This window comes from Trichechus manatus, unplaced genomic scaffold (assembly GCF_000243295.1).
Source record: "Trichechus manatus latirostris isolate Lorelei unplaced genomic scaffold, TriManLat1.0 scaffold00028, whole genome shotgun sequence".
NCBI classification, from domain to species: Eukaryota; Metazoa; Chordata; class Mammalia; order Sirenia; family Trichechidae; genus Trichechus; species Trichechus manatus.
The window spans coordinates 8,909,322-8,935,544 of NW_004443964.1; the positions used below are offsets into that span (position 1 = coordinate 8,909,322).

The 26,223-nt window shown below is 55.0% G+C and overlaps 1 protein-coding gene across 1 annotated transcript in view; it reads left to right on the forward strand.

The window, feature by feature from the left end:
- The window catches only part of LOC101358658 (protein sidekick-2), a 173,934-nt gene that overhangs the window by 118,569 nt on the left and 29,142 nt on the right, over positions 1–26,223 (forward strand). Inside the window, exons 28-39 of the mRNA XM_023729433.1 lie at positions 1,340–1,529; positions 2,985–3,083; positions 4,065–4,259; positions 5,250–5,451; positions 6,695–6,798; positions 7,315–7,385; positions 9,218–9,353; positions 11,275–11,331; positions 12,942–13,043; positions 13,181–13,296; positions 21,227–21,413; positions 23,993–24,130. Coding sequence (XP_023585201.1) covers positions 1,340–1,529; positions 2,985–3,083; positions 4,065–4,259; positions 5,250–5,451; positions 6,695–6,798; positions 7,315–7,385; positions 9,218–9,353; positions 11,275–11,331; positions 12,942–13,043; positions 13,181–13,296; positions 21,227–21,413; positions 23,993–24,130 — 1,597 coding nt within the window. The remainder of the gene's footprint in view (positions 1–1,339; positions 1,530–2,984; positions 3,084–4,064; positions 4,260–5,249; positions 5,452–6,694; positions 6,799–7,314; positions 7,386–9,217; positions 9,354–11,274; positions 11,332–12,941; positions 13,044–13,180; positions 13,297–21,226; positions 21,414–23,992; positions 24,131–26,223) is intronic.

Below are 26,223 nucleotides of genomic sequence, written 5' to 3' on the forward strand. Positions count from 1 at the left end.
AGGCCTCTGCCTCCTGGACACAGAAAATCTGCCTGGGGCCTCCAGCTACTGGTCTCCATGGCAACCAGGCACTCCAGGGAAGCCCCACACCATTCTCCTCTAGGGCTGGGGAGGCTTCCAGGAGGGTCCAGCACCCTTGGGGCTGCTCCTCCTCCTTGGAGGCTGAGCTGGGTGCTCCAGGCCTCACTCTCAGCTCTCATGGGCCCAGTTTCCGTCTCCATTACCTTCTAGAACTCTTCCCAGAGCTTCGCCTAGGCACGTGGTCTAGCCTGTCTGGAAATCGGGGGATGTGGCCTTCAGCACGCTCACCCCTCCTGGGCCTGCTTCCCACCTGGGTGTTGTCCAGGGAGTCTTCCAGCTCTGACTCTAGCCCATCTGGTTGTCCCTAGCCCTCCTGCAGCACTAGCTTTGAAACTACCCCACCTCCCCATGGGGCCAAGTCGCTCCAAAGAGCCCAGGTCTGTTCTGGATCCATGGAGGCCAGATGACCCCCAGAACTGTCACCCTGAGGAAATCTTTAAACCTTGCACCAAAACTATCCCCTGAAGTCATCTTCGAACGAAATAATAAAAACCCGTTGCCTTCAAGTCGATTCCGACTCATAGCAACCCTATAGGACACAATAAAACTGCCCCCATGGAGTTTCCAAGGCTGTAATCTTCTAGGAAGCAGACTGCCACATCTTTCTTCTGTGGAGTGTCTGATGGGTTCGAACTACTGACCTTTCGGTTAGCAGCCAAGTGCTTAACCACTGCACCACCAGGGCTCCTAACCAAATCATAAACCAAAAACCAAACCCATTGCCATCGAGTCGATTCCGACTCATCGCGACTCATAAGACAGAGGAGAACTGCCCCATATGGTTTCCAAGGAGCGGCTGGTGGATTTGAACTGCTGACCTTTCGGTTAACAGCCAAGCGCTTAACCGCTGTGCCAGCAGGGCTCCTAACCAAGTAATGATCTCACCTAATTAGAAAAGAACGTCTGCATGAAGCATTATGATTTTTTAAAGAATTATCTATGTGTGATCAAATTGACAACAGCAACTCGAAAGGATAGATGAGAAGCTTAGGGGGCAGTGAGTGTGTGTCAATGATGGTGAAATGGTTTGGAAAAGGCTATTGAAAAAGCTGGCACAGCTTGCAGAATGTAACCAATGTTACTGAATTGTACATGTAGAGATTGTTGAAGTGCTGTACGTTTTGTTGTGTTTATTTTCACCCAAAAAACCAAAAAGCCCAAGTCTGCCCACCACGCTTCTGGGGATGGGACTCAGGAGAGGCACTGCAGGGGCCAGACCCCAGGTCCTCATCCGCCTCCCTGCGCTGGGCTCTGGCAGGTGATGTATAAGGAGAAGGACTCTGATGCCCATCCCCGCTTCTGGCTGGTGGAAGGGAATTCCTCGCGCAGCGCCCAGCTCACAGGCTTGGGCAAATACGTGCTCTACGAGGTCCAGGTGCTGGCCTTCACACGCATGGGCGATGGCAGCCCCAGCCACCCACCCATCCTGGAGCGGACGCTGGATGACGGTGAGTCCAGATCCTGCCAGCATGGGGAAGTTCAGGGGGCGTCATTAAAGGGCATCTGACCCCACTGCAGCCAGGAGCCAACCATTGCCGTAGAGTCAATTCCAACTCATGGCGACCCCATGTGTGCAGAGTAGAACTGTGCTCCATAGGACATTCATGGCTGTGATCTCTCAGAAGCAGATCGCCAGGACTTTCTTCTGAGGCACCTCAGGGTGGGTTGGAACTGCCAACCTTTCAGCTAGTAGTCGAACACGTAACCATTTGCGCCACCAAGAAACTCCGACCCCACTGCAAGGGATGCTAGGGAAGGAGTGACAACACAGGACAGTTTGACATCCAACTCAGTCTCTGCAGTGTCTCCAGGACACATGTTCAGAATAGGAACTTAGCATCTGTTTTGTTTGCTTTTCTGCCTGGGGCAGTGACTTTGAGTAAAGGGCCGCAAAAGGGGAAGACTTGATTTTTCTGTGGCACAAGAGCCTTCTGGTCCTTCTTGCGAGAGAGAGATGCCAGTCAGGTCCCTGCGTTCATGCCTACAGCAGAACACCCCCTACAGGCAGCTGTGTCCTGGCACCCCACTTCTCCCCATGCACATACCCATATGCTGCCCACCACAAATATTCGCAGGGTCCAGACAAGAGTGCCAAAGGAAGCCCATAGACCATATGTCTATGCATTTTAAGTTATAAATCAAGCTAAAGAACTATTAAATATGTTCTATTCTCCTGCCTTGACAAATACACCCTGCTAATGACCTGGAAAGCCAAGTTCAAATTGAGAATTCTCAGACTTCTTGGCCGTCTGAGCTGGCATGTGGCAACCTAGGAAGAGTTAGCCCCCAGCCGACCCTGCCCCATACTCTTCCCTCCCTCCCCTCTGTCCCACACTGTTCAGTCTCCATCCACGCCTCAAAAAACAGCTTGGTCCAGGGGTGCACACACCAATGGCACAGTCTACCAAAGGAGAGTGGGTCTGGGGAAGAGGCTCGTGCAGTCCCTGGAAGTGGGTTTGGGGATGCCTGGGCAGAGAATTGCAGGGTTCCGGGATTCCAGAGCCAGGGAGGGGTGGTGGGCTCAGGGTGGGTGCATCCCCTTGCCCCACAGATACCTCACCCCATGGGGAGGGGCACAAGGCATGACAGGAGGAGTCAGAGCCAGACCTTCTAAAGTACAGGGCAGGCCAGGACCCTCTTGCCCAGCATGTACAAGGAAGCAGGGGCCTTGGGACCCTTCTGGTTGCTGCCAACTGATGCCTGGGTTGACAGTAGAAATCTCACCAAATCCATCTTCGCAGCCCTAGCTCCTAGCTCAGTGTCAGGCGCAGAGCAGCACCCAGCACAAACCCACTGAGCTGGGTGGCCCCTTGTCCATCCTGCCCGGCCAGCTGTTCTGCTGGAGCCAGACCGGGGCGGGGGCTGGGCAGCCGTCTCACTGTCCGCCTCTGTGTCCCCTCCAGTCCCAGGACCACCCATGGGCATCCTGTTCCCGGAGGTGAGGACCACATCAGTGCGGCTCATCTGGCAGCCCCCCGCCGCCCCCAATGGCATCATTCTTGGTAAGCCTTCATCTTTGCCCGGCCCAGCCCCTGTGCCCTGGCCACAGGAGGAAAGAGGAGGTATCAGGGAGGCAAATTCGGTGTTGACAGGAGGGCGCCTGGGCCCAGGAAGTGTCTGTATCTCCCTGAGAACCGTATCTGAGTCTTCCTTCTCTGGCTAGAAGTCTTGGTCTAAGATTATCTGCGGAGGGCAAGGCCAGGGTTGAAGTCCCTTAAGGACCATTGGTTGGCTTGGTGCCCACAAATGCCAGTGGGCCATCTGGCATACCTCGGCTGCTGTTCCGAAGTGTGGCTGGGTGAGGGTATGCAGGCCAGCTCAACACAGTCAGCTGCAGGGAACAGAGCCAGAGGCATGTGGAAGGGGGATGCTGCAGATCATCTCTCTCTCTCTCTGTCTCTCTCTGTCTCTCTCTCTCACGCTCTCTCTCTCTCTCTCGCTCTCTGTCTCTCTCACGCTCTCTCTCTCTCTCACACACACACACACACACACACCCACCCCCACCCCACCAGCCTACCAAGAACAGGGCTGGGTGAGCAAGTGGGTTCTCCCTGGTGGCCTCAGCCCCCTCACCTGTAAGATGGTGGGATTGGACTGCCCGTGCTCCGGGACTATCAGTCCTGTGTCCTGCAATACCTGCCTCAGACAGCTGGCACACCTCCGAACCCTTCTCTCTGAGAGTGGGGTGTGGGGAGGAGAGACCACAGCTGGAATTCCAGCTCAGTCACCTTCTAGCAGTGAGGTCTGGCCTCTCCCAGCCTCTGGTTCCTCACCTGGGGCTGTTAGGGGGCTCAGAGACCCTGTGTGGATGGCGCCTGTCCATGTCCCACATGGTCCGCACTCCCCAGGGTAGCCATGAGGACCACAGCCACATGGAAGGAAGACATCCCATGGCCTGAAGCCCTTAAAGAATCCCCCTTTCCAGGGCTCGGAGGGCAGCGTGTCCTGCTTCCCAGAGTGACCTCTTTCCTTCCTTCCCACAGCTTACCAGATCACACATCGGCTCAACACCACCACAGCTAACACCGCCAACGTGGAGGTGCTGGCCCCCAGCGCCCGCCAGTACACGGCCACCGGCCTCAAGCCAGAGGCCGTCTACCTGTTCCGCATCACGGCCCAGACCCGCAAGGGCTGGGGAGAGGCCGCTGAGGCTTTGGTGGTGACCACAGAGAAGAGAGGTGACTGCCCCCCAGGAGCTGGGAGACCTGGGGGCAGCAGAGGGAGCACCCCAGCCAACCCAGACGCTCAGAGCCCCTTAGAGTGGACAACTGGGGATCAGCTAGTTATCAGTCACATGGCCCCTGGTCTGGAGTGGACATTGGGCTCAGGCTATAAAGTCAAGGTCAATGAGGGCTCCAGTGGGCTTTCAGAGCTGAGCTGTGAGGCTCCCTTCCTGAGGAGCCTACTCTGGCTGCCCCAGTGACAGGTTTTCTAGAGGGACGGGAGGTGACCCTCCTCCTCTTCCCCACCACCTCATCCAGTTGGGTGGAGGATCTGGAGTCCTGGCTACCCTGAGCTGCCAGCTCACCAAGGTTGGGCTCCCTGAAGTAGGCCTGAGACACCGGATTTGCATGAAAGGGATTTATTAGGAAATGCCACATAGCTCCCCCCGCAAAAAGAAAACTGGTAGGACGGGTTGTCAACTGTTTTGCCCCTCAAGAGGCATTTGGCAATGTATAGAGACATTTTTGAGTTTCACAACTTGGGGGGCTGCTACTGGCATCTAGTGGGTACATGACCAGCCTGCTCAGCATCCTACAATACACAGGACAGCCCCCACTGCAAAGAATGATCCTGCCCAAATGTCAGTGTCGCAGCTGGGCAGCCCTCAGAGAGCCTGGGGGAGTGAGGCTGGCTAGGGAAGAACCCCAAGCAAGAGTGAGGTACAAAGCAAGTCCCACAGAGGGAAGCTTGGGTCAGTCCCACTCAATCTGGGACAGCGTAGGTCCCCATTGTCATGGCAGGACAAGGAGCTGGGTGTCTTTGCCTCCTTCCTGGCAGTCCTCAGTCACAGGCTGCCCTCTCAGGCACCTGGGCTCCAGCAGGACCTGTGTGCATGGGACAAGGATGGGGGGCCAGGTCTGAGCCCGGAACACCCCCACCCCACCCCGGCCCAGCGCTGCCGGCCTGGCTACCTTGGCTCACCTCTTTCCCTCTGCTGTCCCCAGCCCGCCCGCAGCCACCCAGCAAGCCGGTGGTGCAGCAGGAGGACGTGAAGGCACGCAGCGTGCTGCTGTCCTGGGAGCCGGGCAGCGACGGGCTGTCCCCTGTGCGCTACTACACCGTGCAGATGCGCGAGCTGCCCAGCGGCCGGTGGGCGCTGCATTCGGCCTCCGTCAGCCACAACGCCTCCTCCTTCGTGGTGGACAGGTGAGGCCCGGCTGCGCAGCATCTCCCCTCCACCCCTCCCAGCCTGATGGTCCCCTGGGGAGGGCTTCTGAGAACACCTCCAGTCTGGGCTCCCCAAATCTCTTCCTCGGCTCAGCGTCACCCAGGAGCCTACCTGGTCCATGCATGTCGCCTCCCAGCTGTAGCCCAGTCAGTCAACCAATCTCCCTCTCTCCCCACCTTCCTCTCCCTCTCACCCCCTCTTCCTCTCTCCCTGAGCTCAGCGTCACCCAGGGAATTTACCCAGTTCTTCTCATTCCCCTACGGTTCTATCCTAATCAATCAGTCTCCTCCCCTTCTCTCCTTCCCTTCCTCTTTTCCTCTTTCCCTGTCTTTCTCCCCCTCTCTTCCCCCACTCCTTTTCTCTCTCTCTCTCTCTCCCCCCTCCTCTCTCCCTCTCCTCTCTGACCTTCTCACCCTCTCTCCCGGAGCTCAGCATCACCCAGGTGCCTTCTCAGTCCGTTCTCACCCCCTACAACTCTATCCTACTCTCTTTCCCTCCCTCTCTCCCTCCTCCCCTCTCCTCCCTCTGCCCCTCTCTCCGGAGCCTCTTAATTATCTGTTTCTGGAGTCCGCAGTCCTGCTTTAGTGAAGTGCTGGCCACCCTTCATTAGGGAGTCCTGCCAGCCAGGCATCGTTTTTCTCTCCATCTTTAGCGGGGGAGAGGAGCTTCACACCGCAGTTCCGGCTCGAGCTTCAGTCCTAGCGGGCTGTATTTTTTACATGCCAGCTGACGTGACCAGGAGTGTTGATCAATTCTTCCCTCGTCCTCTTCCCCCCGATAAATCAAAAGGGAAGACATTTCCTGGGGAGGAAATGAGGCAAATAGAGACAAGGTGCTGGTTAACTTCCCTAAACTCTAGACAGTCTAGAGCAGATGGTGGTGTGGGAGGGAGGAGTCTGCACAGACTGGGCAGTTCTGGTATTCTTACAGCCACATGGTCCTCTGAGGTTGGAAAGACATGACCATTTCCTTTTGGGGACCCCTTACCATTGCTGAAGGGGAGCCACACCCCAAGCCGGCTGGTTGGAGGGGGCAGCCGGGGCATCAGGACCTCTGGAGTCTGGTCCCAGTTTGTACCCTAGGTAGCAGAGCTCCCTTCTGAGTCGCCATGCTCCCGTCTGTGTGGTGGGATGGACCCCCTACCCCTGACCCCTACCAGGGATAGATCAAAGAGATTGGGGTTGGGGGCAACGCCGTTACTGGACCTTTGTTCTCCCATAGACTCAAGCCCTTCACATCCTACAAGTTCCGGGTGAAGGCAACCAATGACATTGGGGACAGTGAGTTCAGTGAGGAGTCGGAATCACTGACCACCCTGCAGGCCGGTCAGTGCCCACCCCCCACCGGGGTCTCTTCATCTTGGCTGCACGGGTGCTTCCTCGGCACTGCTGCTCTCTTTGGGGGAGGGGCCTCCAAAGATGGGAGGGGCACCACACCTGCTGGGACCCTCATCTGGGCCCCATGAGCAGAGCCCCAGGAAGGCTTGGGCCATGGACTCAGGGTTGCCATTCAAGGCCGTTCCTTCTCTGATGTCCCACAAGCTCTGAAAGCCTGTGAGTGGCCAGGGGAAGGGGGGACACAGTAGACATGGTGAGTGGGATCAGAGGGAAGCCTCCGCAGCAGCAGGAGAGGCCTGGGCTCTGGGGGCAGAGTGGAGGGGGCTCTGGCATCTGGGTTCCCAGACCTCTCTCCCTCCACAGGGGCCCTTCTGCAGAATGTGGGCTCCTGGGGAAGGGAGGGTGGCTTACTCGGAGCTGCCCTGGCCCTCCAATGTCTGCATGATCTGGTCCCCATGGATCCCCCTGCGGGTCCTGAGTTCACCTGTCTGCCTCTCTCCCCAGCCCCCGACGAAGCACCCACCATCCTCTCGGTGACGCCCCACACCACCACCTCCGTGCTGATCCGCTGGCAGGTACACCGGGCAGACAGTCACGCTGTCTGTCTCCCTGGAGGACCAGATAAGCTCTGTGCTGGACCAGAAAGCCACAGCCAGTCAGGGCTGTCTGGGCACCTGGGGTCTTCACCTCCAGGACAGACAGGAGGGAAGGAGAAACCCTGGCACGTGGACTTCACAGTACAGGCTACACACACATGCATATGCACACACGTATGCATGCATGCACGTACATCTATGCACACACACATACACGTACACTCACACACGTGTGTACAAGCACGCATGCACACACACCCTGTCCTACTCTCCGGACTATTAGATCAGGCAGGTACTGTTACCACTCCCTTCTGCAGGAGAGGACAGACGTTCAGGGGGGTGACATGAATGGCCCCTGGTCACACAGCTGGTAAGCAGCAGGGCCAGATTATTAACCTTAGGGTCACTGAATACTTGTACAGAAAAATTCAGGGCCCTGAATCCATTGCTATAGAGTTGATTCCGACTCATAGTGACCCTATAGAACAGAGTAGAACTGCACCATAGGGTTTTCAAGGAGCGGCTGGTAGATTTGAACTGCCAACCTTTTGGTTAGCAGCCATAGTTCTTAGCCACTGCACCGGCAGGGCCCCGAAGTCCCCATGAAACCCAGCCCCACTGGTCACTGAAGGGATTCCTAGTAGAGAGACCAGCCCAGGTATGTGTGTCTGTCGTGTGCCTGTCCCCGTGAACAAGAGCCCACTGTCCAGGGAGCAGGAAAAACTCCCTCCCTCCTCCCCTCCTCCCCTCCTCCCCACCCACTCAGCCACTGGATGAGAACACTTATGGAACAAATCCAGGGCAGGGGGACAGGTCAGAGAAGGACAGAGGACAGGTCAGAGACTGGCAGAGGCCAGGCTGAGCCTTCCTGCCTAGGACCCGCCCAGTCCAGCCTTTGGGCTCAGCAAGTCACCCACAGAAGCCTTGGAGGGCAGAACCCCACCTTAGATTCAAAGGGACAGGCACTAACCTTTGCCCATCTGCACCGCCCAGGGGAAATCACTTGAAAACAGAAGGGACCCCCCCCCCCACCGCCAAAACCCCTACCCAGCCAGAAGCGTGCAACCTTCCCTGAGGAGGGCACTCCCTTACATGCAAATGGCTGCAGCAGATTGGGGCTGAAGTGGCAAAGAGGACAGAGAGGAGCCAGCAGCAGCTGGGGAAGCATTAAAGAGCTCATAAAAAGCTGTACCGTTTCAGCAGGCTTTTTAAAAAAGGTGTCATCAAAAGTTGTTTTCACCTGCTCCCGAAGTCTGTTCTCCAACTCCACTGTGGACGGGAGCTAGAGAGAGGAGATGATGGGGGTGTGGGTGTGGGTGTGGGTGTGGGTGTGGGTGTGGGTGTGGGTGTGTAGAACAGGCAGAGGGCTCAGCTCACAGGCACTCCAGGAAGTGTCAGCCAGGTGGGAGACAGAGGGGTCAGCAGGCCTGGGGGGCTGGTGACCATCTAGACCAGGAACAGCTCTGCAAAGAGCTTTGTGTCCAGAGTCACGCTCCGGGCACCAACCATACTGTGTGATCTTGGACAAATTCCCGGACATCTCTGAGCCTCAGTTTCCTGCTCTGTTAAATGGGATCGCACGGTGGCTCCTGCCCTGCCCTGCCTCACAGGGAATGGTGCAGTGATGAAATAACCTGTTGGGAATATGCTTAAAGAATGCCCAGTGTTATTTTTATGTCTTTTCCTGCTTGAGACGCACCCACTTGATCTTGTCCCGGCTCTGTGGCCCAGGAGTCGTGAAAGGGAGGGAGGGTGGACGGGAGAGAAGGATGAGCGGTTATCCAGGGCCTCTCCCCACGCCTTCCCTGCAGCCGCCCGCCGAGGACAAGATCAACGGCATCCTCCTGGGCTTCCGGATCCGCTACCGCGAGCTGCTCTCCGACGGGCTGAGGGGCTTCACGCTGCGCAGCGTCCAAAACCCGGGCGCCAAGTGGGCGGAGCTCACCTGTGAGTGACAGGAGCGGGGCGGGTGGCCACGCCCCCTCCCTGTCCTGAAGCTCTCGGACCCTTCATTCTCGCCGTCTCCTTCCTGGAGCAGGACTTTCAGCTCTTGGAACGCTCTAACCTGAAACCCTTTTCCCTTCCCCCATGTGTGCTTCTCTCCCCCTGCCTCGTTCATACACTTTCGAGTATTTACTGAGTACCTTCTGGATGCCCCAGACACTGGGGACACATCAGTGACCTAGACAGACAGTGTCCCTCCCCTCTGGAAGCTTACAAGCTGAGAAAGAGCTAGATGTTAAAGAAATGAACGCCAAAATCGATGTATAAGGACAGTTGTGACAACATGGACGAAGAGTGTCAAGGTCCATGGGATCCTAAGAACCAGGGTCTGAAAAAGCTTCCCTTTAAATAACATAAAAGAATGTCCTAATCCCGAAGGAGGTCCCTGGGTGGTGCAGTTTGCTCTCAACTACCAACCTAAAGGTTGGTGATTCAAACCCAACCAGCGGCACCGCAGAAGAAAGGCCTGGCAATCTGCTTCCATAAAGAGTACAGCCTATAAAACCCTATGGAGCAGTTCTACTCTGTAACATATGAGGTCACCATGAGTCAGAATCAGTTCAACAGCAACGAGTTTGGTTTTCGTGACCCTGAAGGATGATTCCAATTACCCAGGCAGAAAGGAAGGGATGAACCCAGCATATGCAAAGGGCCTGTGGTAGGAAGGAGAAGTGCTTTTGAGGGGCCAAAAACCCTACCTAGTCATGTCCCAAGAGCAGTGGTTCTGGCCCCTTCTTGTTCCTTGGGAAGGTCACTGCCCGGCTCTGGCCCTGGGAATCCAGCTGCCTCTGTGGCGGAAGGAAAGAGCAGCAGTCCAGGTAGGAATCCCAGGGAGAGAGTATGCCCGGAACGTCTTAAGCAAGGGAATGACGTGGTTGGGCTTTTGTTTTAGGAGGGTCACTTTGGTGGCAGGCAGTGAGGGGGATGGCTTGGCCACGAGTGGCGGACCTGAGACAGGGAGGCCAGTTGGAGGCTGTGACAAGAGTGTAAGCAGAGATGCGGGGTTGGAACCAAGGTGGAAGGCTTGCTTTGGAATTGAGGGGCCAGTACCGGAAGGTGATGTGTTATGGGTGGAGACTCCATCAAGCTCCATGATTGGTTATGGGGGAAGGAGGCAGGAGAGGGAGGAGTCCAAGACTTGGGTACCCAGGTGGGTGGTGGGACCACTCATCAAAAAAGCAGGGGAGGAGGAGCTTTTTAAGATCCTCTCAACTTTGATTTTTCCGCCCATAATTCTTTTAAACCTTTTGTGTCTTGTAGAGTGTGTTAGCAAAGAACAAAATGATTGAGCATGTAGCAAAGGAATATTAATAGAAAAACTCAGTAGTCGCTGATTCAACAGCTTGCATTATTTTTTTCTTCCAGACATGTACTTATAGTTGTGATTTTATATTGCCTGTGTATAATACAGTCATATTTCCTGGTAGTAAAATTGTTTCTGGTTCATAAAAAAAAATTAACGACACTAGTATTTTATGGTGGTTCTCCAGGAGCTCCGCCCTAAACAAGGGAGCGAGCTGGAGCTAGAGGGTACCCCAGAGCCGCCCCCAGGGATGCTGGCCTCCAGGGAGCTCGAGTTGCCCTTAATCTTAGGCCAGCGTGGACCAGGGTGGGGGCAGCACTGTCCTCGGTGCTGCTTCCTTCCCGTTCCCATCCTGGCTCCTAACTGGAGGTCAGGATTCTGGAATCTGCCCCCCCTTTCAGTCTGCCCACAAGTGGCTAGGCCTGCCAGAGCACCCCCTCTCTCCCGTCTCTCCCATCCTGCCCCTCGTTGGCGTCTCTCTGTGGAGTGTGCCATGTGTGTACACTAACCTCCTCTGTCTGCTGTCTCCTCTGGCCCCCCACCGCCTCCCCCACCCCATAGCCATGTACTCCACGCGGAACCTGAGCCGGCCCAGCCTCACGCAGTACGAGCTGGACAGTAAGTCACTGTGCCCGGGGCTCCCACTACGGCCCGCCTCCCGACGTTTGCTGCTCCATTGGGGTGGGATGGGGAGTCGGGCTTCTGAGTGGTGTGCCCCACCCCCAGCGTGCTTGAAGAATGGGATGGCCCTTTATATGCATGACTTTCCCAAAGATCACACAAAGGTAGGGGGTTTCCGGGAAGTCTCCTCCAAGTTCACTGTCTGTCAGATGTGGATGGAAAAGAAAATATCTAAATGCCAGGGCTAGTGACGGTTCTGTGGCAGAATTCTCACCTTCCATGCTGGAGACTCTGGTTCGACTCCCGGCCAATGCACCTCATGCGCAGTTACCACCTGCCTGTCACTGGGGGCTGGTGTGTTGCTATGATGCTGAACAGGTTTCAGCGGAGCTAGCGTGGCAGCGTTCTGTTCTGTTGTGCATGGGGTTGTCACATTTCAGGGGCAGACGAAATGGCAACTGACGAGGCTTGTGCTGCAGTGGGTCAGGAGAGGCATGATGAGGACGGGCCATAGTCGGAGCTGCTGGACCCTCCTGGTTGGGTGACTGGACTTCAAGCTGCCCCTCTTCCTGGGTCAGGAGGCGCTTTGGGGCACAGCCTTGTTTTCCAGCCCAGGGGCCCCATGCCAGGATAACATTTTGTTTGCCAGCCTTCCATCCAGGGACCAGGAACTGTCCCTGTTACTCACATCCCCCAAGCCCTGGCCCTCTCTCAAAAGTCCCAGCCATGGTCCTTCCAAAGGCCCAGAGCCTTGGGCAAGAGGGCCCCATGCTTAGTAGAGAAAAGCACTCGAGACCAAATTGCCCTTCCCCTTTCCTCAGCCACGTGGGCTACATAGGTGCTTAAGTTAGGGTGTCTCTTCCGTTCCTATTGGAGGGTTGGAACTTCTACTCGGGGGTCTCCAGGAGGTGGGGGGACTCCCGAGAGAGAAGAGTGGAGAATGTGGGAGAGTCACTCAGCCACCCCAGCAGGGACCACCATGTCTACCTGGGGTATCGGAGCCCATTTTCTTGGAACTGCTTCCCTCTCCCAGCTCCTGCCCAGGCATCTTCACCCCAGCACCCCAAACTTGGCAACAACATGGGGTTTCTTTAGCCCCAAATGCACACCCACTACCCCCCACCCCAGGGCTGAGAGTCCAGTGCGTGCACAGAGCTGGCTGATAGGGGTTGGGAGGGCTGGAGTGGGAATTTTAAGCATCAGCCTTCTGAGGTAGGAGGACAGGCAGAGCAGGAGTAGCCCGATGTCCCCTTGTGCCCAGGACAGTTTTGGGTACCACCTGTGGTCCCAGCATGAATAATAATAGCGCCCCCTTTGGGTCTTAAACATGTCCCAGCCTGGACAGTAAGTTCTGTGGTCACCCTAGGCCAGGCAGCTAACCAGAGTCACCCTGTGTCCTGATTGGCAGGGAGGGCAGAGGACCAGCAGCCTCTAGGGGGCCCCGCCTCATACCTATTTCTTCCTGAACCTTCATACAAGGGTCTAGAGTCGCAGGGGTGCTTCATCCCTCTCTCCGCAGCATGGGGAGCCCCACCCTCAATGATCAGCCTTGTCCCCACGGGATGGTGACCTCTGTGTGCTTCCCTCCCATCCCCTCTCGCCCCCAGACCTGAACAAGCACAGGCGCTATGAGATCCGGATGAGTGTGTACAACGCAGTGGGCGAGGGGCCCTCCAGCCCACCCCAGGAGGTCTTTGTCGGGGAGGCAGGTGAGCGCAGCCGCCTTGTCCAGTCCCCACACCTTTTCCACCCCCACTAAGTCCAGCCACAGGACACATAGGTCCTGGGGGCCCCAACCCTCCCTAAGCCAGCTCCCCTGCACACACTCACACTCTCCACCCCTCAGTGCCGACTGCAGCGCCCCAAAATGTGGCCGTCCATGGCGCCACAGCCACGCAGCTGGATGTGACATGGGAGCCGCCCCCGCTGGAGAGCCAGAACGGAGACATCCAGGGCTACAAGGTAGGGGGTGCTCTGGCAGGGAAAGGGGGGCCAGGGGGAGGTGCGGGGAGTGGTCCACTGTGGTAGGAAGGAGTGGGGCCCAGGTCCTTCCTCCTCCCAGCCCTGCACTCACACCTCGGCACTCTGGCCTCCATCTGCTGCCCTTGGCTCTCTGCCTGCAACCCACAGAAACACAGTACCAGCGGTACCAGCAAAACCGCAGCCGTCCTCTCCAGCGGCCTGAGGGCAGGCTGAGCTCAGATGCAACACACTCAGGCCTTGCTGGGCTTTGTAGCATGGCTGAGCGGCAACCCACTGACCCCCACCAACTCCCAGCCCTAATATGAGACTCCGCAAAGTGATTATTTGGCTGACCCTAAGGTGGGCATTTCGAATCCACCATCCACTCCATGGAAACGCTATGGGGCAGTTCTGCTCTGTTCTATGGGGTCGCTGTGAGTCAGAATGGACTGGACAGCAACAGGTTTTTTTAAATTACAATGTTAAGATCCTTAGGGGGCACAAAAGGAGCCCTGGTGGTGCAGTGTTTAAAGCACTCAGCTGCTAACCGTGAGGTTGGCAATTCAAACTCACCATCCTCTCTGCAAGAGAAAGATGTGGCCATCTGCTTCCATAAAAGATTTGCAGCCTTGGAAACCCTATGGGGCTGTTCTCCTCAGTCCTATAGGGTTGCTATGAGTTGGAATTGACTCGATGGCATGGATTTGGCTTTTGATTAGGTGGCACAAACAGTTTGTGCTCAACTGCTAGCCTAATGGTTGGTGGTTCAAACCCACCTGTGGTTCTGAGAAAGAGAAGCCTGGCAATCTGCTTCTGTAAATGTTGTTGCTGTCGTTGTTATTGTGTGCTGTCAAGTTGATTCCAACTTATAGCAACCCTATAGGACAGAGTAGAGCTGCCCCATAGGGTTTCCTAGGCCATAATCTTTACAGGAGCAGATCGCCAGGTGTTGTAAAGATTATAGTCAAGAAAACCCTATGGAGCAGTTTCACTTGGTAACAGATAGGCTCTCCATGAGTTGGAATAGACTGAATGGCAGCAGGGTTTAATTACAATATTGATGCTAATTGAATGACCAATTAGCAAAGGATCACTGGCGAGTATCTGGAACGCTCTTTAAAAACTCTTTATAGATTTTGGATGATGACATGAGGTATGATGGGTTTCAGGTGGCCCTTAGGACTTGAAGAGCCCTTTGGAGCCCTTTAATCCCCTTAAAATCCCTGTAAAGCTGGTACGTTGTGCGGTTTTGTGCCCGTTGTACAGATGAGGACACTGAGACCCAGGTTTGGTGGCCTGGCCGAGGTCACAAAAGCAGGAGATAGCGGAGGATCAGACTCTAGGTCTGTGGGATCTCACCCTGTAAGGGTGGAGGGGGTGCTAAATACACAATCATCAGAGAAGGTGGAAGGAAAACAAGTAATGTGTCCCCTTGGTGCCAACAATTGGGACACGGCCTTGGCTGTGTTGGAGGCCAGCCTCCTACTCTTGTGTCCAGAGTGACTCAGATTCTTGGGTGCTATGTGTTGTTTAGAGTGTAGCCCCAGTGCAATGGCCAAGGGTGGGGAGAGAGAGAACTAGAAGGGACCTGATGGTGGCCCTGGCCCAGCTCCTCTTCAACAGGAGGGGAAACCGAGGCTCAGCCAACATGAGGAACCTTCGCAGGGCTGGTTAATACAGACAGCCCTGATTTAACACAGAATGCAGTGCAGGAACCTCTTTCCTTCTGGGGGGAAGGAGCAGAGAGGGAGGAGGAGAGGCATGGCACCAGGGAAGCACTAAGGATGGATAACACCACTTGAGTTCTCAAGCCAGCTGGGAAAACTTAATATCACACCCCTAGCATATGCCTCCCATGGGAAGAAGGAGCCAGGGGGGAGCCAGCAACAACTGGGCAGCTGCCAGACTGTCAAGGTTTGGAAGTTCCCAGTTAGTGTACAGACCCAGGAGATGTGTGTGGGTGCCCAGACACCAAGTATAACACAACGGATGTCTGTGCTCAGAAAGCACTGTCTACCTGAGCAGCAAAGATGCTCATGAACGGGGTACCCGGGGCCTCGCTGGCCTCCAAACGGATTACATCGCGGACTGACGAGCCCCGCGAAACACGACCCCACATGTGGGTCAGATCCAGCTGTCCCTGTACGCAAGCAGAGACCCTCCTGCACACTGCTAGACCTCCAGGCCGTGAGTCAGTCAGTAACTCCTGTGAATTGAGCAGTTACTTCCTGCCCACTGTCCTGGGCACTGGGAAGAAAGCAGGGAGCTAAGAGACTCCTTGGGCTTATGTTTTGAGGGGGAAAACCAACTATGTATAAAATAAATAATGAAGCCGGCTGGGGGATAGAGAGCGGCCAGGGGGAGGTTTCAAACTTTAAATGGGTTGTCAGGGAAGGACTTAACGAGAAGGTGATATCTGAGCAAAACCCTAAAAGACAGGAGACATGAGTCATAGGGATCTGGGAGAACAGGATTCCAGAAAGCAGGAAAAGAAGAGCAAAGAGCCCTGGAGTGCTGGAAGTCTGGGGGGCGGGAGGGGAGCTGGTGGAGATGAGTTAGGAGGTGAGGGGGAGTGGGAGGGAGATGAGTTAAGAGGTGAGGGAGAGAGAGGGAGATGAGTTAGGAGGTGTAAAGCCCTCGAGGGCTGTGGCTTTTGCTCAGGATGAAATCACAGGCCATGGAGAGTTTTGGGCAGAGAAAAGTGGCGTGGTGTAAGGTTTTTAAAGGGTCGCGCCGGCTGCTGTGCTGAGCATAGAAGCCAGTAGAATAGAGGTGGCTGAAGGATCCAGGTGAGGACGATGCTGGCATGGACCAGGGCAGTAGCAGTGGAAGAGTGAGAAGTGCTCAAAGTCTGATTCCATTTTAAAGACAGACTTTGCTGATGAATTGAACGTGGGGTGAGAGGAGGAGAGGTGACAAGGACGACTCCAGTGTTTATGAGCAATTGGGTGATGGAGCTGCCGGTAACAGAACAGGCAAAGACTGTAGAAGGAGCAGGCTTGAGATCAGGAGTCTGGTTCTAGAGGTGTTAGATTCTGGGTGTCTGTTGACATCCAAGCCAAGACACAAGAATAGAGCTGGGTATACGTGTCTAGAGCTCACAAGAGAAGGTCTAAGGTGAAGATGTGAATTATGGAATCCTCAGCATGAAGCCAGGGAGGAGAAGAATATACATAGAGAACCAAAGGAATCAGAAAACAGACCCCTGAAACCAAAAAAGTGAATGGTGTCTCAAAAGCCACATGAAGAAAGCGCTTCCAGAAGGAGGGAGTAATCCAATGCGCCAAATACCATTGACAGCTCAAGCAAGATGAAATCTGGGAAGCACTTATTCAGAGGTTGCCAAACTCCAGCCCATGGGCCAAACCCAGCCTGCCACCTGTTTTTGTAAATAAAGTTTTATTGGAACACAGCCACACTCATTTGTTTGTGACTTGTCCATGGCTACCTTTGCAGTCCAGTGTCAGAGCTGAGTGATTGCAGTAGAGATCATATGGCCTGCGAAGCCTAAAGTGTTTATTATCTGGCCCTTGACAGAATAGTTTTGTTGGCCCTTGGATTACTGAATCAACAGTGACCTTGACAAATGAGGTGGGACCAGGGCCCGCTTAGAGTGGGTTCAAGGGATAATGGGAAGAGGCAGGGAGGGCTGGCATCGCTTTTGAGAGGTTTGGCTTTAAAAGGAGGCAGAGAAATAGGGTGGGAGCTAGAAAAAAACATGCAGACAACAGAGGGGTCGTAAGTTGGGAGAAATAACTTGTTTCTGTGCTGATAGAAGTGATCCATTGGAGAAAGGCGTCCTTGAGTAGTGGAGCGGCTGGGATTTCGTACACAATTACGGGGTTGGCCCTAGAAGGCAGCGGGTAATTCAGCATGGTGGGGGGGGGGTAGAAGGTCCCTGTGGCACAGGGGCAGGAGGGGAAAGGGTGGTCACGGGGGCTTGTGGAGGTCTCCTCTGATGGTTTCAGTTTCTCAGTGAACAGTCCTCAGCTGGGAGTGAGGATGGGGGAGGCAGCGAGGAGGGGAGGAAGCTATGAAGGCTTCTTGCAGGGGCGTGGTGGGGGGGCGTGGACTAAGGAAGTGGAGGCTGTACGTGTGGATTTAAAGTGTGACTCTCCAGTCCAGTGACAACTGGGTGAAGTGCAGGCATGGAGCTGAACTAACCAGGGCTGGAGTTCTGCCAGTACGTGATGGAGCGAGAAACAGGTAGGGAGTGGGGAGTAGATGTAAGGCTGTGGTTGTAAGGATGCACTTCTGTGCCTGTTCCTGCCTGTGTCGTGCGTTTCTCCATCCAACAGGACTGTACTGAGCACCAACGATGTGCCAGGCATGACTGATTGCTTGGGACCAAACCAGAAAACCAAACCAGTTGCCATCAAGTTGCCTCTGACTAATGGCAACCCCGTGTGTGTCAGAACCGTGCTCCATAGGGCTTTTTTTTTTATTGTTGTACTTTAAGTGAAAGTTTACAATTCAAGTCAGTCTGTCGTACAAAAATTTATGCATACATTGTTATGTGACCCTAATTGCTCCCCCCATACTGTGACAGCACACTCCTCCTTTCCACCCCTGATTCCCCATGTCCATTCAACCAGCTCCTGACCCTCTCTGCTTTCTCATCTCACCTCCAACAGGAGCTGCCCATTTAGTCTCATGTATCTACTTGAACTAAGAAGCACACTCTTCATGAGTATCATTTTATGTCCCATAGTCCATTCTAATCATTGTCTGAAGAGTTGGCCTTGGGAATGGTTTTAGTTCTGGGTTGACAGAGAGTCCTGGGGCCATGCTTTCTGGGGTTCCTCCAGTCTCGGTCAAACCATTAAGTCTGGTCTTTTTACTAGAATTTGAGTTCTGCGCCCCACTTTTCTCCTGCTCCATTGGGGACTCTCTTGTGTTCCCTGTCAGGACAGTCAGTTGTGGTAGCTGAGCACCATCTAGTTCTTCTGGTCTCAGGCTGATGCAGTCTCTGGTTTCTGTGGCCCTATCTGTCTCTTGGGCTGATACTTTCTAGTGACTTTGGTGTTCTTCATTCTCCTTAACTCCACGTAGGTTGGGACCAATTGATGCATCTTAGATGGCCGCTCGCTAGCTTTCAAGACCCCAGACGCTACTCACCAAAGTAGGATGCAAAACATTTTCTTAATAAACTTTGTTATGCCAGTTGACCTGATGTCCTCCACAGAGTTTTCAATGGCTGATTTTTCAGAAGTAGATCACCAGGCCTTTCTTCTGAGGCACCTCTGGGTGGCCTTGAACCTCCCACCTTTTGGTTCACAGCCGAGTATGTTAACCATTTGCACCACTCAAGGATTCCTATGGGCATAAAAGCATTGTGAAATTGGTTCCATCTTTAAAATGCCTTTTGTTGACCCCATGGTTTCTGACAGCTATCACCCATTTCTCTGACTGGTCCGCTTTACAGCAGGATTCCTCCAAAGAACCTCAGAAGTACCTTCCACCTACCTCCTGTCACTCACTGCTTCCAATCTGTCTCTTCCGTTCTCTCTTGAACCCACTTCCGGTAGGTTCTCATCCCCACCGAACCTATTCCTGTCGAGATCACTGATAATTTCCATGTCGCTAAATAAGTGATCAGAGTCCCTGAGTAGTGCAAATGGTTAACACCCTCAGCTGCTAACCGAAAGGTTGGAGGTTCAAGTCCACCCAGAGGTGCCTCAGAAGAAAGGCCTGGCGACCTAGGTCTGAAAAATCAGCCATTGAAAACCCTCTAGTGCACAGTTCTACTCTGACACCCATGGAGTCGCCATGAGTCGAGGCTGACTCAACAACGACTGGTTTTGGCTTTAATACGTGGTCCAGTTGCAGGTCTTATCCTGCCTGACTTAGCAGCAGTGATTGATACGGTAGCTCTCTCCCTCTTCCTCAGAATGCTTGCTTCTTGCAACTTCCCTCGCTGGCTGCTACTCCTCACTCTCCCAACCTCTGAGCACTGGAAGCCCCAGGAATCAGTCTGTGACCGTCTACTCTTCTCTCTCTATGCTGACTTTCCTGGAGCACCCACCAAACACCGTCTTTGTGTTACGGACACCCACATTTTTAGCGTTCACCTTAACCTTTCCCCTGAGCACCAAATTTGGCGGGAACTTTGCCACCTGGGTGGCGCAAACAGTTAAGTGCTCAACTGCTAACCTAAAGGTTGACAGTTTGACCCCACCCAGAAGTGCCTTGGAAGAAAGGCCTGGTGATCTACGATCAAAAAATCAGCCACTGACAAGGACTAGAAGGCAGGACGGGACAGGATAGCTGGTAATAGGGAACCCAAGGTTGAGAAGGGAGAGTGTTGACATGTCATGGGGTTGTTAACCAATGTCATAAAACAATATGGGTACTAACCGTTTAATGAGAAGCTAGTTTGTTCTGTAAACCTTCATCTAAAGTGCAATTTTTTTAAAAAATCAGCCATTGAAAACCCTCTGGAGCACAATTCTACTCTGAGGCACATGGGGTCGTCTTGAGTTGGAGTTGACTCGACAGTAGCTGGTTGTTGGTTTTGGTTTTGTTTGTTTACTGTCGCATCCCCGCTGCTGAGAACGGATGAATGAGTGGATGAGTGAGTGACCCAATCAAGGACTACTCAGTTCTCACTCATCTACCCATACAAGAAGAGTCTGGACAAAAAGAGGTGGAGAAAAGCAAGGATTTGATGGTAGCAAGATATCCTCACTGCTGTTCAAACATGCCACGTGGGGACACTCCTATTAATTTTCTCCGTTTATGATAGCATCCTCTGGGGAAACTGAGAAATTAAGACGCCAGTAGTCTGCAGAACCCTGTCCAGCCAGCAGATGGCGCCAAATGATCTACAAACCCGTGGGTTGGGGCCCGCCCATTCTTGCAACTTCCTGGATTGCCTCGTTCCAAATTCCGAGACTAGTTAGGAATCTCGTTGCTTCCCCCAGCTGAATGCGAAATAATTGAAGAGCAGGTGGCGTGAAGAGCTCGGCCCTGTGGTGGCTTCTGAAGCTGGCCAGGTTCTGGGGTAGACCCAGGGCCACGTTCTCTAGGTCGTCCTGAGCTTCGCGGCTGACGTTCATTCTGGGACGTGGTGGTCCTTAAACACATTACATACGCGACAGAACTGCAGCTCAGGGGAGTCATTCGGCCAAGTCACACGGCTGGTAAATGGTGGGGCTGGTATTCAACCCCAGGTCAGCCTGCCATCAGCCCAGCCTTTCTCTCCAGTGGAGCTTTGCAAACTGTACTGTAAAGTGAATCAGCGAGGGTCTTGTTCACCTGCAGATGCTGATGCAGCCGGTCTGGGGTGGGCCTGAGACTCTGCATTCCTAGACAGCTCCCAGGGGGTGCTGAAGCTGCTGGCCCTGGCGTCCACTCTGAGTAGCTCCACTCCACACTGCCCTTGCCTCCCTGTGCCAGGCTCCTGCAGGACAGAATTGATTCCTTTCCCCCATAACTGCCACTGTGGCAGTGCCCTGTAAATCCCACGGGCACTGTGGTACACAGAGATACATGGGGTCTGTGCCCTTGCGGGTTTTAGAGTCTAGCAGACGGTACAGTCTTAGCTGTGAAAGATGGTACTGGAAGTTTCTCAAACTGCTCTTAAATAAACAAACCCATGGCTATGGAGTCCATTCCAACTCATGGCAGCCCCACGTGTGTCAGAGTAGAACTGTGCTCCATAGGGTTTTCAGAGGCTGATATTTTGGAAGTAGATCACCAGGCCTTTCTTCCGAGACACCTCTGGGTGGACTCCAACCCCCAACCTTTCAGTTAGCAGCAGGACGCGTTAACCGTCTGCACCACCCAGAGACTCCTCTTGTGATACTTGGATACTCTTTCCCGGTGACTGCCCACAAGGAAGGGCTCTTGGAGACCCCGGGTCAGGCAGGGGCAGGAGAGATGTCTGACCCGAGGTCTCCCTCACTCCCACCATCCTTTGTGCCCACAGATATATTTCTGGGAAGCCCAGCGGTGGAATCTCACGGAGCGGGTGAAGACGCTTTTCCTGGCCGAGACCAGCGCAAGGCTCAAGAACCTGACCGGCTACACGGCCTACGTGGTCAGCGTGGCGGCTTTCAATGCTGCAGGGGATGGGCCACGGAGCACCCCCACCCAGGGCCAGACCCAGCAAGCAGGTGGGGGAGCTAGGCAGGAGGCGGGGACGTGCGCGTCTGGGGAGGGCAGGTCTGCCATGCGCGGCTAGTGGACGAGGCCCCTCATGGGGTCTGGGCTCTTGCGGGGAGCGGAGGCAGCTTTTTTCTGCAGCAGAGGGAGCCGGGTTTGGTACGCACACCCGCTGAGATGCCCTCCAGAGGGGGAGAGTGGCCGGGAAGAAGGGCCTGGACATTCCGGAAAGGAGAGGCTGGCCTTATAGAGCCTCGGAGAAAACACCCAGCTTGCTCACCTTCCACCATGCAGTTGGCGGCCGACACCCAGTGTCCCACTTCTCCCTGCCTTGTTCCAACCTGCCTTTCTTATGTGTCCCCGGCTTTGTTCACTCAACAAATATTTACTGAACGTCTTCTATGAGCCCACGCTGCGCTGAGTGCTGGGGACGTTAACAGTGAACGAGACCGACAAGGTCCCCACCCTAGTGAGGGAGGCTGACAAATAAATAGATGGATTAATCTCCGATGGCAGTTAAGTGTGGGTGATGTAAGGAGGGGCAGGGTACGAGGCTCACAGAGAAAGAACATTTGAGCTAAGGTTTGAGGGAGGAGAAGAGGCCAGCCACGGCTGGTTCTAGAGAGGGAGTGTTCCAGGCAGAGGGCACAGCAGGTGCGAAAGCGTGGTGTCTGGACTGGATTGGAGGAACAGAGAGAAAGCCAGTGTGGCTCAGAAGCTGGGAAGGATGGGCCGGGGGCAGGCCAGAGAGGGTCAGGGGGGCTTGTAAGGAGTTTGGGGTTCATTCTGAGTACAGTGGGAAGCTGCTAGAGGGTTTTAAGCTGGTGAGTGACAGGACCCGGTTTGTTTTTAAAGCTCTGCTCTGGCTGCTGTGCAGAGGCTGGGCTGATGGGAGTATGGAAGTAGGGAGACTGGGTAGGAGGCAGGGGGGTGATGATAAGAATCCCGCCACCCACCTGTGCAGAAAACACCCCACAGAGTGCGCACAGCTCTTTGTCAAGCAGCGTTTTACTCGATCCTCATAGAACCTCTGCGATGAGCAGGACAGGGGTTCCCCCAGTTCACAGCTGAGAAGGGTCACCCAGGAAGTCACGCATCTTGCCCAGGGTCCCCCAGCCGGTCCGTGGGGGTTTCTGGCTGCATCCTGAGCTGTTGTCACTTCCCCAGCCCACCTCCTTTGCTCTTCATTGAGGGTCCCCCTCCTGGATTTGAATACACGGACTTCTGTCTGGCCTCCTCTGAGCATCCTTTCCAACCTGCTGTTTCCAATACAGTCGGTTACCTGTGGCTCCAATGAGCTTCCCTGTGGAGTCAGTTCCTAGTGGTCCTCTTTGGGGGACAGTCCCTGGGGCCGGGGAAGCTCTTCCCCTTCACCAGCCCCAAGGCCCTGGCTGAGGTCAGGCTAAGCGTCCAAATCCCGTCCACTCTCGGTCAGTGTGATCGGCCGGATGTGAGCCCCTGGGAGACTGGAAGCTTCCATCACTGTGGCAACAGAACAAAGTGTTCTGTCCCACGTCCCTGCAGCCAAAGGGAGGCAGGAAAGACCCCCCTGAGCTCGCCACCCTCCTTCAAAGACTGCTCAGGATGCTGCCTCCCGGAGCTGGAGCCAGACCGGGCCTGGATTACCTCCGGCTCGGTGGGGAGGCGGCGCTGGATAATAATAGTCTGGTCATCCTTCCTGGAGCCGGCTGGAGACGTTGAGGAGTTGTATGCTTCCTCCCTTCCTCCCTGGCGTCCCCCTCCAAGCCTCCCCCGCCTCATGTTCTCGGGGTCGATCCAGGGTTCTCAGGACAAGAAAACATCTCTGCCGGAGCCTCTGCTGTGTCTGGTTCTGGCTGCTGAGCACGGTCTCTCGGTGACAAGCCCTGGTGCTTGAGGATGAGAACGAGGCCATGTCCACTGCAGTTCTGGAATCTCCTTTAACCTAACTTAACTAGTTTCCACTGAGTTGACCCCAACTCACAGCGACCCATATGTGTCAGAGTAGAACTCTGCTCCATAGGGTTTTCAATGGCTGATTTTTCACAAGTAGCCAGCCAGACCTTTCTTCCAAGACACCTCTGGGTGGACTCGAACCTTCAGCCTTTTGGTTAGCAGCTGAGTGCATGAACTGTTTGCACCACCCAGGGACTCCAGAATCTTTTTTAGTACCACCTAATGCCTGAGACCAGCTACCACCTGCCTTCTCTGCCATGGAAGTTGAAAGGTGAAATCTGCAAAGCCAGGAAATCTCCTTGCCCCCAGCAACTCTGGGGGTGGAAGACAGACTTGCCCAACTCTCTTAGCCACGACTGAGCAGGAGGAAGCCTGAATTCTCCAGCTTTAGGGAAAAACAAAGTTCCCTTTCCTCCCTGTTCTGGAGATGTTGGGAAGCTGAGAGCTGAGGACATCAAAGCCTCAGTGCAATAATAGAGATGGGGGGCGGTGTCTACATGACCCCAAGGGACCCACCTGCCTACTCTGTACTGAGCCCTGGACCTCTCCTTCCCAGGGGCAGGCCCAAACATGCCTGCCAGTTCTTCAGAGCCGAACCCAAGGCTCTGAAGGTCCGTTGAAGGAGGAAATGTCAAACCCTTTGCTGTCTCCACAGCCCCCAGCGCGCCCAGCTCCATCAAGTTCAGCGAGCTGACCACGACCTCGGTGAACGTGTCCTGGGAGGCCCCACAGTTCCCCAACGGCATCCTGGAGGGCTACAGGCTGGTGTATGAGCCCTGCACGCCCGTGGATGGTACGTGGGACCCTCCCCCCGACCCTCTCCCCGGCTCAGCTCCTTACACCCTCCACCGTGTGCAAGGACTTCTTCCCAGCTGGGGTCCCCTTCTCAGTCACTACATGTAGGTCAGATGCAGTGAGGGTCCCCCATTTTATAAATGGGGAAGCCGAGGCCCAGACAAGGCAAGGGTCATTTCCAAGTGACACAGCACGTTTAGGGCAATGTTGGGACAGCATCCTTGGTCTCTTAACTCCCAGGCAAGAAAAACCAAACCCATTGTCATCGAGTCAATGCCGGCTCATGGCAACACCCTGTGTTAAGAGTAAAACTGCTCCATAGGGTTTTCTTGGCTGTAATCTTTACAGAGCAGATCACCAGGCCTTTCTTCCGTGGTGCCACTGGGTGGGTTTAAACCGCCAACCTGTAGGTTAGTAGCTGAAAGTAAAACAGTTTGCACTACCTGGAGACCTAAACGCCCAGGCAGGGAATTTTACAGTATATTCTTCCCGTCCCGTCAGTAGAAGTGGGGAGAAGAGGAAGGAGAACCTGAATGAGATGTAGCATTCCAGAAGGGACAGGTCTCTGTGGGCGCCATGAGGAGGGAGGGACCCCGGGCGCCCTCTCCTTCTCTGCACCCACACCCAGCCCTTAGGGGCCCCCAAGGGTTAGTCCTTGTTAACCTTAGAGGGATCAGGAACCCCTCTGAGAAGCTGATGAAAACCTTGGAGCAGAGCCCCCTCCCCCAGGAAGGTAGATGCACAAGTTCAGGGGTCACTGCACCCCTGACGCACGCCATCTGGGGACCCCAGATTAAGAACCCTTCTCTTAACCCCGAGCCCTGTGGGTCCGAGCTTTGTCAGCCTCCTCCCTCCCAGCCTCTGCCTTGCCCTTCCTGCAGACCCCACTCCCAGCCTGGGCTGTGCTGACCCTGACTATGGACGCCAGGCACATGCCCACCATTTGAGCCGGGTGGAGTCAAGTGCCAGAAATCACTGCTTTTGTGTTACTGACAACCATCTTGTGGGTGTGGGGGACACAGAGAGGAGGGATGGGGACTGGGCTCCTCACTGCCCGATCCACTGCCTGTCTGGAGCATGTGGAGCCCGGCGAGGAGCCGGGTGTGGCTGGCCTGCCAGGTGGGGCGCTGGTGGCTGGGTGAACACACCGGGGCCACCCCTCACTCTCCCTCTCCGCTATGGGCGGAGTCTGCAGCTCTGGGTCAGCCAAGGGAACAATGACTCCTCAGTCGTCCCCACTGCCACCTGCATACCCGTGTGTTAGAACACTGAGGTGGAGCTGGGCCCAGAGGAGAGACGGTCAGGTACAGGCCGGGAGCGGGGCAGGGAGCAGAGGACACAGGTCACCACGGAGACAGGAGCCAAGACACCGGGCCCAGGAGGAGCTCTGGCCCCAGAGGTCTCCACCTGGCCTTGAGGGGTCTCCCGCTGGAGAGGTGCGAGCATGCTGTTCTTCAGTTCCTCAGTCCGGCAGGCTCTTTACCTGGACCCCACTACTAAACTCCACATCCTCCCATATTCCATCCTCCCTGTAACAGCCCCAGTGATAGGACCTTTAAGCTCTGGGTACGGCTAGCGGATGGCCAGCCCAGGACGTCTCTTTCTGACGTGAGCACAGCATCTGCATCCCACTTGATGCTGTAGCCCTGGGCTCAGGTCAGCAGCAAACAGACCTCACAAGAAGCCAGCACCTCCCCTTTCCTGAAGGGAAACTGAGGCACAGGCAGAAGTCAGGTTTGCTCAGAATGGCGGGGAGCGAGGACCAGAGTTTCTAACCCTGGGGAACAGCCACATCACCCCTCAGTCATCCCTCAGCGACTGCCTCTTGAGCGCCCCCTGTTGTATTATTCAGGAACCCGTTCGTTCAGCAAAACAGAGTGCCTACTGTGTGCAGAGTGCCCTGTTTATTTAAATCCCCTGACATCCCTGCCACCTCTTGGTACCTCACTTGGTGGAATAGCAAACCGAAGCCGATTAAGGGACGTGCCTGAAGACGCTGGGGCCAGCTCTGGGGCCAGAGCCCAGCCCGCCTGGCTGCCCAGCCCGCCTGGCTGCCCAGCCCGCCTGGCTGCCCAGCCCGCCTGGCTGCCC